The sequence below is a fragment of the Eptatretus burgeri genome, chromosome 6 (genome assembly GCF_056783735.1).
Source record: "Eptatretus burgeri isolate ZD-2024b chromosome 6, Ebu_testis_v1, whole genome shotgun sequence".
Classification (NCBI taxonomy): domain Eukaryota; kingdom Metazoa; phylum Chordata; class Myxini; order Myxiniformes; family Myxinidae; genus Eptatretus; species Eptatretus burgeri.
The window spans coordinates 111084137-111098809 of record NC_140966.1 but is presented as its reverse complement, the minus strand read 5'-3'; the positions used below and the strand labels follow the sequence as shown (position 1 = coordinate 111098809).

Here is a 14673-nt window from a genome sequence, read left to right as displayed (position 1 = left end):
TCAATATATTTTTTGGAATAAAATTTCCGTGAAGTCAGTCCCTTTACTTTTTAGATGGACGTCATATGTTTATATGTATGTGTGTGTATATGTATGCATGTATGTATGTATGTAATGTTTGTGTATATGTATATATGTACTTGTATGCATATATGCATATATGTACGTATGTATGTAATGTTTGTGTATATGTATTGTTACGGCTGTGGAAATTCGCAATACACCATAAAGGGTCCTTAGATCAGTTTTGATGCTAAGTTTATGTGCAGATAGTTCCCACCGTTGTTTAAATGGAATTCTTCGTGTTCACCGGGCTGCGATTCTTTGAGATAGCCGTTTTTCTGTTTCTATTGTTATTTTGAACAAACCTCCATGCAAGCAACAAGCCGCGTTGAAAAACGTCGAACGAAAAAGAGAACCAAAAGAGTTCCGATGGGCGCGCGGATTTTTCCCGCCTGTTTCTCCGAGGAGTGTGACGGAGGCAGGGGGAGGGCAGCTCGCCACCGATTGGTGGATGAACAGCGTGAGGTGATCGGGGTGAGGGAACGCCCCTTTTCGGGAACCTTCTCGAAGGGAGGTGGAGCCGAAAACCGGGAGGAGCGAAGGGCGGATTCCCGCACTATACAAGGCGGACCGCGCGCGAGGTCCATGAGCTCTCTGTCTGGGTCGTCGACGTCATTCTCTCTCTGATCCATGAGCTCTCTGCCTGGGTCGTCGACGTCATGAGCTCTCTGTCTGGGTCATCAACGTCGTTCTCTCTCTGGTCCATGAACTCTCTGTCTGGGTCGTCGACGTCGTTCTCTATCTGGTCTATGAGCTCTCTGTCTGGGTCGTTGATGTCATTCTCTCTCTGGTCCATGAGCTCTCACCCTGTGGTCCATCACTCTCTCTCTGTCGGGGTCGAGTGCTTCTCTCACTTGGTGGCCAGGGTCGAGCTCGCTCTCTCTCTCTCTCTGGTTCGGAAGCCCTCTCTGCCTCTCTCTCTCTCTCTCTCTCTCTCTCTCTCTCTCTCTCTCTCTCTCTCTCTCTCTCTCTCTCTCTCTCTCTCTCTCTCTCTCTCTCTCTCTCTCTCTCTCTCTCTCTCTCCCTCTCTCTCCCTCTCTCGGTCCTGCGCTCGTGGTCCGGTGAGCGGCCTGTTGGTGGAGACGTGGACGGGAGGCGCAGCAGTGCCGGCTGTCTGGTGGACCTGCGCGTCCGGACGAGGGGTGCCGGAGAGGGCTCGCCGGCCGCGTGGGAGGCCGGAACCAGACGCGACCACGCTGACGGTCGTGGGAGAGAGACTGGACGACCACTAAAGGGAGGACTTTTCTTTTGCGTGTGTGTGTGTGTGTGTGTGTGTGTGTGTGTGTGTGTGTGTGTGTGTGTGTGTGTGTGTGTGTGTGTGTGTGTGTGGCGCCGTGTCCGACAAGTAAACCTGTGTAAGTGACTGTACATTGCTCGTATTCGGTGGTAACGCTTTCTATGTACATTGCATGACTGCCTTGCTTTTGAATATGTGTGTTATAATAAATGTCCTTTTTGTGAAATGTATCCCGTTCGTCATCTTTTTCCCTTTTGAAAGTGCCATCTTGAATCACGGAATAAATTAGTAGTGGGTTTTGAACACCCGGGTAAAGAAGAGAATCTGATCCGTCGAGGTCGGCAATAACACCGCTCGGTTATCACTGCAGCACGGAACGGACTGCTTAAGCGGTTCGTGTCCTAAGCCGACCTGCGGCATGGTGCAACCCCTCGGTAGGTTACCCGCGCGGGTATTTAGGTATATCGACATTCGGCGATTCACCCTATTTCGCGTGGGTAGAATGCGGACTGGGTTGTGGTGAGGTTAAACCCCCACCCGTGACCTGCTCCTGGCGGTAGTTCCAGGAGGGTCACGACTGAATTGTCTGTCCAGTGGGTGACGCGACGCGGCTGCCATTAGAGGTACTCGGCCGATCACACGCCAGGCGGGCCAGAATTCGTAACAGTATATATGTATTTCTATGTATATAATGTTCGTGTATATGTATTTCTATGTATATATGCATATATGTCTGTAATGTTTGTGTATATGTATGTATGTAATGTTTGTGTATATGTGTATATGTATAGATGGAAAAGTATATATGTGTGTGTGTATGTATGTATATATATATATATATATATATATATATATATATATATTTATATATCAAGTATATATATATATATATATATATATATATATATATATATATATATATATATATATATATATATATATATATATATATATATCTATATTGTTACGGCTGTGGAAATTCGCAAACCACCATTCAGGGCCGTAGGTGAGATAACTCTAAGTACATGTTTAGTTAGCCCCAAACCCGTTGTTTAGAGGGAATATATGTGATTCATTCGGGCTGCGACGCTTTGAGTTCGGCGTTTTTCTGTTCTATCTTTATTTTAAACCAACCACGTCTCAACCGCCACCCTCACAACAACCACCACCATCTTCGCCACTACCCCCGCTGACGAACGCCATCCTCCAATTTTCACACTACGACGGTTTCCGCGTTGGAAACCGTCGAGAACGCAAGGAGGGAAAGAAGAAGGCACAGCGATGGCGCGTGGATTTTTCCCGTCTGACTTCCCCGCGCTTTGGAGTGGCGGAAGAGCCATGCAGGTCAAAGGTGAGAAAAGGTGGGGGCCTCTTTTTGGGGGAATAATGCTCTGGCTCCAAGCCAAAAAAACTGACTCCCTCGGCCCCCGGACGGAGCGGGGTGGAGGGAAAGCGTGAGGGCACGCCCCCTTCGAGAAGCTTCTCCAAGAAGCTCGAAGGGAGGCGGGGCCGAACACGGGGGCGGAGTGAAGGGCAGAGCCCCGGGCTATTAAAGTCGGACACGGGCAGAGCGCTGTGGGTTGGTGCTCTGGCTCTCTTCGTCCTCTTCCTGTCTTCCGGCTCGCTCGTCCTCTTCTCTTTGTGGTGGCCGCTGGCCTGGTCTTTTGTGGGGCGGTCCCGAGACCCCGCTGGCGGGACGGAGCTTCTTCCATTCCCCACACCGCGACCTCGAGCAACAACGTTTCCCCCCCCCCCCCCTTTCTGTCCGCTCTGGGATAGCGCCGGAAACTCCGTCAGTGGCGTCGAGCGGCCAACACGTGCCGGTGCGAGGCACGCCGGAGAGGACTCGCTTTCCTCGCCTGGGCATGGAGTCGCGGCCAGGCACGACCACGTCGACGGACATAGGAGAGGGACTCGACGGCTCAAAGGGAAGTCACCATTTCTTTTCGGGGTTTTTGTATGGATCTTGTGGCGCCGTGTCTTGTAAAGTAGAACTGTGTAAGTGTTGCCGTATGTACACGTATTCGGTTGTAACTCTGCATCGTTGTTTCTCCTGATATAGGTGCATTCTGACTGTTTGGCTGTATATGTGTGCTCTCCGTGTGTCGTGTAAATAAAGTGCATTGTGTGAACTGTTTTCCCGTTTCGCTTCGTCTTTTCTTTATTGACTCTCCATCCTGCTTCACGTAAAGGGTTCGTAGCGGGCTTAATACGCCCGATAATTAATCGGAACCGTCGAGTCCGACGATAACACCGCTCGGTTATCCCAATAGCACGGAACGGACCGCTTAAGCGGTTCGTGTCCGGAGTCGGCCTGCTGCAAGGTACGATCACCCGGTCGACCATCGGCGTAGGTACTTAGGTAGATCGAATTTGGCGAGCAACCCTATCCTGCGCGGGTGGGCAATTGGCACGGTCGTGGTGGGGTTAAACCCCCACCCGTGACTAGCTCCCGGCGTTGTTCCGAGAGGGTCACGACAGAATTGTCCGTTCCGGTGGGCGAGGCGGCCGCCATTCGAGTCGAGCGGCCGATCGCACGCCGGCGGGCGTGAATTCGCAACAATATACATATATATATATATGTTTTTATGGATGTATGTATATATGTTTATATGTACATATGTATGGATGGATGTATATATGTTTATATATATATATATATATATATATATATATATATATGTATATATATATATATATATATATAAAATATATGTTTATGTATATATGTATGTATGTAATGTATATATGTTTATATGTATGTATGTATTTTTGTTTTGTTTTTCCCAGCAGCTCCATGAATTGTTTCCCCCGGCCTTTAATCCCCCAAAGCTCATGACCTGAATACAGCTGACATTGAAGGGGCTGTCCAACCTTGACGTTTTAGCCAGCGTATGGCAACGTGTCAAAATGTATGTAAAACGCTGGCGTACGCTGAACTATTGATGTTGTTTTTTAAGTTTTTGGCGCATTCATAACGAGTTGGATGTATGCATAATGTATTAGTAACGTACACAAAACGTTTCGATAACTTATAGATAACTTATACCAACGAATGCTTAGCGTGTTGTCGGCGTTCACAACGTATGCCCAATGATAGTCTAACGTATGCATAGCGTGCGGCAACGTATCGCCGATGATCACGTGGCATATGCTATTAATATGCTGCCGCTCGACGATTTAAATCATAACTGGACGAGACATTGAAGTGTCAACATCACCGTCATGCCCTGTCAAACCTTGACGTTTTAGCCAGCGTATGCCAACATATGAAAAATTTGCCGAATACGCTGGCACACGTCGAATACGTTATGGGTAAGTTTTGTATACGTTAAGAGCACGCTGAAGCACGCTGGCATACGTTGTAGTATGCCGAGCATGTCGACAAATTTTAAGCATGCTCAAACTTTTTCGATGTATGCCAGCGTATGACTCACACGTTCCGCATATGCTGGCCATAAGTTGTAGGCACGTTATGCGATCGTTGACACACGTTACTTGTAAGTTACTCATAAGTCGAAACACGTCGATGTAATGTTTAGCATACCCGAAACTTATTTCTAACCTATGAGTAACGTGCTTTGAACCTATGTGTAACGTATCTCCAACGCACATTGACGTATGTAGACGTATTTGATTGATGTCTTCTGGATGACCACAGAACTTACTGAACGTGTTTCTAACTTACAGCTACCGTATAATGGCGTATTGGCAGTGTTTAGGGGAATTGGTATATAAAAATGGGCTTCACAGGAGGAACACACCAGTGCTTCAGACTCCATGGTGAGTACATGTCCATCTCAGTAGTATCAGAAGTAGTAGTAGTAGTAGTAGTAGTAGTAGATGAGCGTGTCATTATTAGCAGTAGTAGTTGTAGTCGTAGGTCCATGTCAGTAGTAGTGGTAGGTGAGTGTGATGGGGAGGGTGTGGGTGATGATGGATCCTCCTTGCGTCCGCGTCCACGGCCACGGCCAGGAGACTTCTTTGCAGCATTCCTCGAAGTTTTCTTCAGCTTTTATTTTTTTAATGTTTTTCTACGCTGAACTATTGATGTTTTTTTAAAGTTTTTGGCGTATTCATAACGAGTTGGTCAAATGCATAACATGTTAGTAACGTACACAGAACGTTTCGATAACTTATACATAACTTATACCAACGAATGCTGAGCGTGTTGTCGGCGTTCACGACGTATGCCCAACGATAGTCGAACGTATGCATAGCGTGCGGCAGCGTATCGTCGACGATCACGTGGCGTAGGCTATTCATAGGCTGCCGCTCAACGATTTAAATCGCTGCGCTCAACGATTTAAATTATAACCGCACTAGAAATCGAAGTGTCAACATCACCGTCATGCCGAAGAAAGAAAAACATGGAGTCTGGAACACTGACGGGTTCCTCCTGTGAAGCCCATTTTATATACCAATTCCCCTAAACACTGCCAATACGCTATTATACGGTAGCTGTAAGTTAGAAACATGTTCAGTAAGTTCTGTGGTCATCCGGAAGACGTCAAATACGTCAATATGCGTTGGAGATACGTTACACATAGGTTCAAAGCACGTACTCATAGGTTAGAAATAAGTTTCGGGTACGCTAAACATTACCTCGACGTGTTTCGACTTATTAGTAACTTACAAGTAACGTGTGTCAACGATCGTGTAACGTGCCTACAACACGTTGCTCATAGGTTAGAAATAAGTTTTGGGTACAATAAACATTACCTCGACGTGTTTCAACTTATGAGTAACTTACAAGTAACGCGTGTCGACATGTGTCAACGATCGCGTAACGAGCCTACAACTTATGGCCAGCGTATGCGGGACGTGCGAGTCATACGCTGACATACATCGAAAAATTTTGAGCATGTTAAAATTTGTCGACGAGCTCGGCGTACTACAACGTAAGCCAGCGTGCTTCAGCGTGCTCTTAACGTATACAAAACTTACCCATAACGTATTCGACTTACGCCAGGGTTTTAGACAAATTTTTCATACGTCGGCATACGCTGGCAAAATCGTCAAGGTGTGACAGCCCCTTGAAGGATGATTTATTTCTCCTCTTTGCTCCAATTTTCTTTCTTTATACTTCTTTGCCAAAAACAGGTAGCACCTCATCAGTGTTTCGACTCTGTGAAGATTCCTATCTCTGTGTGAGATGATGTTCTTCTTCACTAGAGTCGGTGCAGGCGATGAATCCCATCTGCTCGGATTCACGAATGCACAGACACAGACACCCAATTTCTGTGCGGAGTCTGTGTTCCAATATTTGGTGTTTCATGTTCTGTTATTTTCAACAAACGTTTCTCCTCCCGTCGTCCTACCCTCTCCCCCATCATCCCCCTCCTCTCACCATCCTGCCCCCATTTTCTCTATTCTTATCCCCCATCCTCCCCCGGCATCTTGGCACCGTTCGTTTTTCCTCGGTACCATACCATAGTACCGTGTGCGTGTCTGTTTGTACACAAACACTGTTTCGGTGTGTTTTAGATAGACGGTGCGTTTTTTGTTCACAATGAGAGATATCATTTGGCTTCATTACATTCCTGTTCCTGCATTTTCATTGGTTGTTTGTTTTATGACATTTATTCACAAACCAGTAAAATGAGCAATGTTCCTTCAATTTTTTTTTATCTCAAATATGTATGCACTTTCCTCGGCATGCAATACAATGGGTGAAATAACCTGCGAGATATTCCATGTAAAGAACATTCTGGATCCATCCCTGATTTTTTTTTTTTTTGCCATAAAGTTTTTCAAGGTGAACATTGAGGGGGGTTATACCATGTGCACTGATTCAGGAGGTACACCTGCTCTGTCTGAGCTACCCTGCCATCCAGGATGACACATAACATGCAGGACAATGACATTAGTACACACCAGTGAACTTTTATATGATTTACAAGGGTATTAATAGATATTGGAGGAACACACATGCAATGTATATAATAAATAGGATGTGCCCCACAGTTACATGCATTATGAGACGGGTGTTCAAATGGGAACAGTAAATAGGCCAACCCATGGAAATAGTAGACATTGGGGGGTTATGAAAGAGGGAAGAGCTTTTTTGTTGGGGGATGATCAATACAAGGTATGTGGTGATTCTGACAGTGTAACATGGCTTAATCAGGGTAGAATGATCACCTGGGAGTTTGGCAACATTTTGCCGACGGACTTTGGAGAGACAATCAACCGGGATCCATCCCGCACGTCCACTGACCAGGCCCTCACATAGACCATCGAGTCCAACACTCAGTACTGTCGGCAAGAACGGGTAGAGAAGGTTAGGACTCTGGAGGGAGCTATAAGATAGGCCTTCACATCCTGTCCAATCTTAACTAATCTCATTGGAAGTTGATAAGTGGTGAAAACTTCAGCTGATTTGTTATGAACTGAACTGCAAACCTTCCATAAAATCTGATGTCATGTATCTCTACGACATTATGAAGGTATCCGTGAGGTATAAAGTAATGTTATCTGTGTGGTTTGTAAAATTGAAGTTCATCCAGCTGCGGGTTACGGAGAGGTCGATTGTACATCCGCACATTTTCCGACATCATTTCTCCACCTTCGGCTCTCCGTGCCTGTGTCCATAAAGGTGGTGGGTAGCTGTGGCCGATGCAGAGCATGTAGATGTAGAGCGTACAGCTTATGCAGGTATATAACCATGACATATTATAAGCAGGTATATGTAGGCCTACATCGGGTTGTTTAAAATATCACATCGGTAGGGGACATGCTACAAAACAATTCTCTCATTCCTGAATGAACAAAGCAAATCGACACCTCATTCGGGTGCTGAATGAGGAGTCGGAGCTGCTGGGATTACGGGTTTCCGGGTCAAAACTAAGATCCAGGCTTTCAATGACATCTTGGATGCCGCTGTCCTGTCTGTGTCTGTTTATGGTTACGATATTGAGGTCATGGAGAGATTCACTTACCTTGGCAGTGATATTCATGTCTCTGCTGGCTGTGAGTCAGAGGTCAATAGACGTCTGGGTCAGGCCTGGGAAGTCATGGATTCATTGGATAACGGGGTGCAGTGCTGCCGGTAGCTGTGTGGGAGGACAAAAGTCCGAGTCTTCAGGTCCTTGGTGCTTCCAGTGTTGCTCTATGGATGCGAGACTTGGACTCTGACCAAGGATCGGAGACGGAGACTTAATTCCTTTGGTACCAGGTCTCGTCGGAGAATCCTTGGCCATCGCTGGTCAGACTTTGTGTCCAACGAGCGGTTGCTGAGAGAGACTCAAATGAGATTTCTTACCTGCATAGACCGTGATCGTCAGTTGCGGCTGTATTTTCATGTGGCTCGTTTTCCTGACGCTGATCCTGCTCACCAGATTCTCTCAGCGAGGGAGTCTCGTGAGTGGAGAAGGCCAATGGGCCAACCACGTGCCTCGTGGTTGCAGCAGGTTGATTGGCATCTCAAGGAGATGGGGATGGGCCAGGCATCTGCCTGGGGGATGGCCAGACGGAGGCCCCTAGAGTACCGGCAGAAAGTGGACGCAGCGACGCGCTGCTCTGGCACATGCTCCCATACCTGACCTGACCTGACCTGAATTCTCGCTCTTGTTCTGTCTGTTTGTCAATCCCCTACAAGTCACAATTTTAAATCGATTTTGTCAGGTCAGGTTCGATCTGTGACCTGCTACAGGTACCATGTAAACCTGTACTAACCTGTTCCATGGTCGGGTTGTCGGCGACTAAACCGTCTCCCCCACCAGGTTTTCTGGTGAGGAGGGTGTTTGGATATGGACACCCAGCAGGATTAAAAACAAAACCTGTCAAAGGGCGGAGGAGCTCCTTGTGAGCCAACGGCCATCCATATCTAGTGCCCAACTGTGTCTGCGGACGTCCTCCTGCAGTTGGGTTACTTCTTATTAGGAGGTTGGCGGCAGGATTTGCACTCCAGCCACCGTAAAACGCTTCATTCCGCAAAACGCAAAAACGCAAAAAAATCTGAAAACCCACTCCGTGGGAGTACCTCCTGTGCAGCTTCTCTCGCAGGGCAGCTCACCGGATGATGGGATTGGGGCAAAGTTTTTCGGGACCCCCAATCTTTGATAGGAGGGAAACCACGGGGTAACATCCCTGGGTCAGATTGCGGGAGAGTGTGTCGGAGTGGTGCTGAGGTGTCGTCCACCAGACGGCGGTCTCCTTGGGTTAACCTGAGGCGGTCCCTTCGGTGGGTGCCTGGAATGTCCTATCCCTAAGAGAGGATGATCACCTGTCTCTGTTATCATCTGAGCTCAAGCGTTTGGACATCGGGATTGCAGCTCTCTCTGAGGTTCGGAGACCGGATTGCGGCGAGATAATGGTGGGTGGTTACACCTACTATTGGTCTGGTCGCTCTGATGGTTACCATACCCAAGGAGTTGCTGTAGCTGTGTCCAATAAGCTGACCCCAATGATAATTGAGGTAACACCGGTCAACGAGCGTATTATGAGATTAAGGATTCGTCACTCCTTAGGTGTCATTTCCCTGGTCTCTATTTATGCTCCGACTGAGGCGAGTGATCTTACCGTGAAGGACACATTCTACGCCACACTCGAGTCTGTGGTTGATCAGTGCCCCAGACGAGATACACTTCTAGTCTTGGGGGATTTCAATGCATCGACTGGAACTGATAGGGATGGTTATGAGGTGTGTGTTGGTCCCCATGGGTCAGGAACTATGAACCAGAATAGCACTAAGTTCCTTGACTTTGCAAGAAGTCATGGACTTAGGGTGGCTGGTTCATGGTTTCAGCGCCCGCAAGCTCATCGCTGGACTTGGTATTCCAACGCTGGCGGTGTGGCAAAGGAGATTGACCATGTCCTCATTGGACGGTCGTTGGAGGATGATCCAGAACTGCAGGGTCTACCGGAGTGCTCAGTTCCTCAATACTGACCACAGGCTTGTTGTAGCAACTCTAAAGCTGCACCTTAAATCCTGGAGAATGGTACTATCCCAGCCTAGGCTGGATGTTGCCAAGCTCAGGGATGAGAGAGTAGCTGAGGAGTTTGCGAACAGGCTGAGTGGACACTTGGGGGGTCTGGGTGCTTTGGGGTTCCTGAAGAGTTGTGGAGCACCTCAAGACCACCGTCCTTGATGTTGCCGGTGGATGCCTTGGAGTTCACCGCAGGGCAAAGAAGAATTTTGTCTCTCAAGGGACACTGGATACCATTGACCAGAGTCGCAGGGCCAGGCTGAATGGCAGAGCTGAGCTGTTCAGGGAGCTGAGGCGTAAAACTGTACGTGCACTGAGGGTGGTCAAGGCCGCCTCTGTGCGAGGCCTCTGTGAGAGGGTAGAGCATCACCTGTGCACAGGTGATTCTCGTGCCGCTTACAGGGGAATTCGCGCATTACGCTCATCCAAGCCCATCCCTCGGAGCACTGCAGTTCGAGCAGAGAGTGGTAGGCTCTTGGCAGAGGAGTCTGAAGTGAAGGCCCGCTGGGCCGGTTACTTTGAGCGCGTGTTCCAGGCTGATCCCCCAGCTGTCGAGTTGACGTCAAGGGTGTTACATAATCCCTGTTGCTGACCTCGAATCAACAGTGGTCCACCATCGCTTGTGGAAACACGGGCTGCGGTGAACCAGTTGGAAACGGGGCAAAGCTCCAGGGATCTGTGGCATCCATGCCGAACTTCTCAAGGCTGGTGGAAATGCTGCACTCGCGTCGTTGCATGCAGTTTTGTGCTCTGCCTGGAACACAGGCATCATCCCAACTGACTGGAAGAGGGGCCTTGTTGTCCCTCTCTGGAAAGGGAAGGGTGATCGCCAAGACTGCAACAACTACCGAGGGGTGACGCTGCTCTCAGTGCCGGGCAAGGTCTTTGCTCGGATAATTCTTGATAGGGTTCGCCACCATCTGCTTGAGCACCAGCGTCCAGAGCAGTCAGGCTTACACCAAAGAGGTCAACGATTGACCGTATCCTTGCACTTCGTGTCCTCACCGAACGCAGACGAGAGTTTCGGCAGGGGCTGCTTGCAGCCTATGTTGATCTCTGTAAAGCGTCCGATTCAGTGAATCGGGATGTCCTCTGGAGGATTCTTGGTCTTCGTGGGGTGCCACCAAAACTGATCGATCTGATGTCTGAACTCTACTCTGGTACTGAGAGTGCTGTGAAGTGTGGTGGTACCATCTCTGACTTATTTCCAGTTGTTACTGGAGTTCGTCAGGGGTGTGTACTTGCCCCCACACTTTTCAGCACTTGTATGGACTGGATTTTTGGGAGGATGTCGGAGAGATCAGGTTGCGGTGCATCGTTTGGCAATGTCAAGATCTCGGACCTTGATTTTGCAGATGATGCAGTCATCTTTGCGGAGACTTTAGACATCCTCTTGGGGGCCCTCGAGGTGCTGAATGAGGAGTCGGAGCCGTTGGGATTACGGATTTCTTGGGTCAAAACAAAGATCCAGGCTTTCGGTGACATCTTGGATGCTGCTGTCCTGTCTGTGTCTGTTTGTGGTGAGGATGTTGAGGTCGTGGATAGATTCACTTACCTTGGCAGTGATATTCATGTCTCCGCAGGTTGTGAGCCGGAGGTCAATAGACGTCTGGGTCGGGCCTGGGGAGTCATGGATTCACTGGATCATGGGGTGTGGCGCTGCCGGTACCTGTGCGGGAGGACGAAAGTCCGAGTCTTCAGGTCCTTGGTACTTCCAGTCTTGCTCTATGGGTGCGAGACTTGGACTTTGACCAAGGATCTGAGACGGAGACTTAATTCCTTTGGTACCAGGTCTCTTCGGAGAATCCTTGGCTATCGCTGGTCGGATTTTGTGTCCAACGAGCGGTTGCTGAGAGAGACTCGGATGAGATTTGTTACCTGCATAGTCCGTGAGCGTCAGCTGCGGCTGTATGGACATGTGGCTCGTTTTCCTGACGCTGATCCTGCTCACCAGATTCTCTCAGCGAGGGAGTCTCATGAGTGGAGGAGGCCAGTGGGCCGACCACGTGCCTCATGGTTGCAGCAGGTTGACCATCATCTCAAGGAGATGGGGATGGGCCTGGCATCTGCCTGGGGGATGGCCAGACGGAGGCCCCTGGAGTACCGGCGGAAAGTGGACGCAGCGACGCGCTGTTCTGGCACATGCTCCCATACCTGACCTGACAGGTCTCGTCGGAGAATCCTTGGCCATCGCTGGTCAGACTTTGTGTCCAACGAGCGGTTGCTGAGAGAGACTCAAATGAGATTTCTTACCTGCATAGACCGTGATCGTCAGTTGCGGCTGTATTTTCATGTGGCTCGTTTTCCTGACGCTGATCCTGCTCACCAGATTCTCTCAGCGAGGGAGTCTCGTGAGTGGAGAAGGCCAATGGGCCAACCACGTGCCTCGTGGTTGCAGCAGGTTGATTGGCATCTCAAGGAGATGGGGATGGGCCAGGCATCTGCCTGGGGGATGGCCAGACGGAGGCCCCTAGAGTACCGGCAGAAAGTGGACGCAGCGACGCGCTGCTCTGGCACATGCTCCCATACCTGACCTGACCTGACCTGAATTCTCGCTCTTGTTCTGTCTGTTTGTCAATCCCCTACAAGTCACAATTTTAAATCGATTTTCACAAAACTTCACCAAACGGTAAGGTTGGTTCATAAGTCAGAAGAATATTGATTTTGAGGTCAAAAGGTCAACATAGGCCAAAGGTCAACAACAGGTCAGATTTCTAAAATCGTCAATTTTGATCAATTGATTTGGAATTTGACGAGGATTTGCGTATTTGGTCATTTAATTCAACCACCAATTATTGTTGAGGTCTGAACATCAAGAGGTCAACATAGGCCAATAATCTAGGCCATACTTATGGCAATAATAATAATAATAATACGGAACATATAATCCCGACGCTGGCCCCAAGCACATCTGGGCTTTGTGAAAGGAAAGTTAATGCTCAAGCAGTACAGCAGGCGGGTGTGTGAAGAAGGTTGTGAAGACCGATGAAAATTTGGTCGAAATGACCAATGGGCCCACTGGTATAATTAAATAAGGCCGTTAATTATCTTCAAAAGGTGTTTAAATTAACCCAAACACCCAATTTTCACTCCAGCACTTCCTTGGAGTTCCCTTAGTATGCATGCAAAGTTTCAGGCTGCTCGGTTTTATAGTTTTGGAGTTATGGAGGAGACACACTGACACAAACATTGACATTTATTAGTATTGATACTTATTCACGGGAGTTTCCTTGTGTAGATATAAAAAAGGTGATGTCCTGCAGTGGCAGACCCTCTATAGTTGTCATTGTTATTCAATCCGAGTATACACATGAGAGAAGATTGCATCTTGTCCGTATACCATGCCGGACTGTTCACAAGGTCCATGTCCCCTCGTTGCAGAGAGTCAGTAGTGAGGTCATTTACCTTGCACCAGATCCTTTGGTGCAATGCCAGGGCCTTTCAGACCCAAGAATAAGACTGGTCTGATGGCCACAAAGGCAGAGCCAGGTGTCACGGTGCAGGTTTCCTGGAGTCGGTCAAGCTGTGGAAGACGAGTGGATACTTCACCGTGAGCTGGAGACGCAGAACTAGGGAAAGGACAACAGTAATAACCTCATTATATATTTGTTTGTTGATGAATGTTTTCGTCATTGTGTAACAATACGATGACGTGAACAATACAATGCCATAATGATTACCTTACCATCCATAAACACCATTTGGAGACACAGGATGAGGTTATTCAGACCATTCTTAGCTGTTTCACACTAATTAGAATTATACATCAAGCTTAGAGTATATTTAAAATTCCATAAACAACACATGATTTTGTTTTTTGATATTTTTGAGGAAGTTCATGACCTGTTCCAAGCTTTGGTGTCACAAATCGAATCACAGCACCAGTTAGTGCACACCTCATGGTTGCAGATAGTGTCGAGAAAAAAAAAATGGACAAAATTATCCAGAATGCCCTGTGCTTAGCGACTCATCCAGATGACATTAACCAATGTATCCTGAAGCTCGTGCTGTATCGTGATTACTTTACCCAGCATGCCATGGGCTGCGTGTTTGCCGATGCTCAGCATCTCGTTGTTCCCTGGCTCCTCGAGCTGATAATATCTCACAGCCACCGCCATGACCACCAGACTGCTTCGTAATTCCACTTGTGGATGGAACCGGGCTTGAAGGATGAACAGGATCTGAAGGCAGGCAGCGGCTGTCCGCTGAGGGTGCTGGTGGACCTGAGCTGGTCATCCGTTGCGAGATTTCATGGGGATGGGCTGGAAGTGGAGAGAAAGATGAAAAATGGGACAATATTAATCCATAGATATAAAAAAAATTAAAAACTTTCTTTTTTCACTCCAAAAATATCATTAACTCATTCTGCTTGTATTTCCTTCATTCACTCATTTTTTTCGAAACACCTCTCAACTGAATCTTGATTGAATGAAACGCTTCTTC

The 14673-nt window shown here is 47.9% G+C and overlaps 1 protein-coding gene across 2 annotated transcripts in view; it reads right to left on the bottom strand.

Annotated features, from left to right (window-relative positions):
* The window catches only part of LOC147025618 (SH3 and multiple ankyrin repeat domains protein 1-like), a 76254-nt gene that overhangs the window by 3662 nt on the left and 57919 nt on the right, over positions 1–14673 (bottom strand). For both annotated transcript variants that reach the window (XM_085886771.1, XM_085886770.1), the window contains 3 exons: positions 14258–14492; positions 13636–13799; positions 7445–7558 (listed from right to left, as the gene is read on the bottom strand). In XM_085886771.1, the coding sequence (XP_085742897.1) occupies positions 7445–7558; positions 13636–13799; positions 14258–14492 (513 nt within the window). The remainder of the gene's footprint in view (positions 1–7444; positions 7559–13635; positions 13800–14257; positions 14493–14673) is intronic.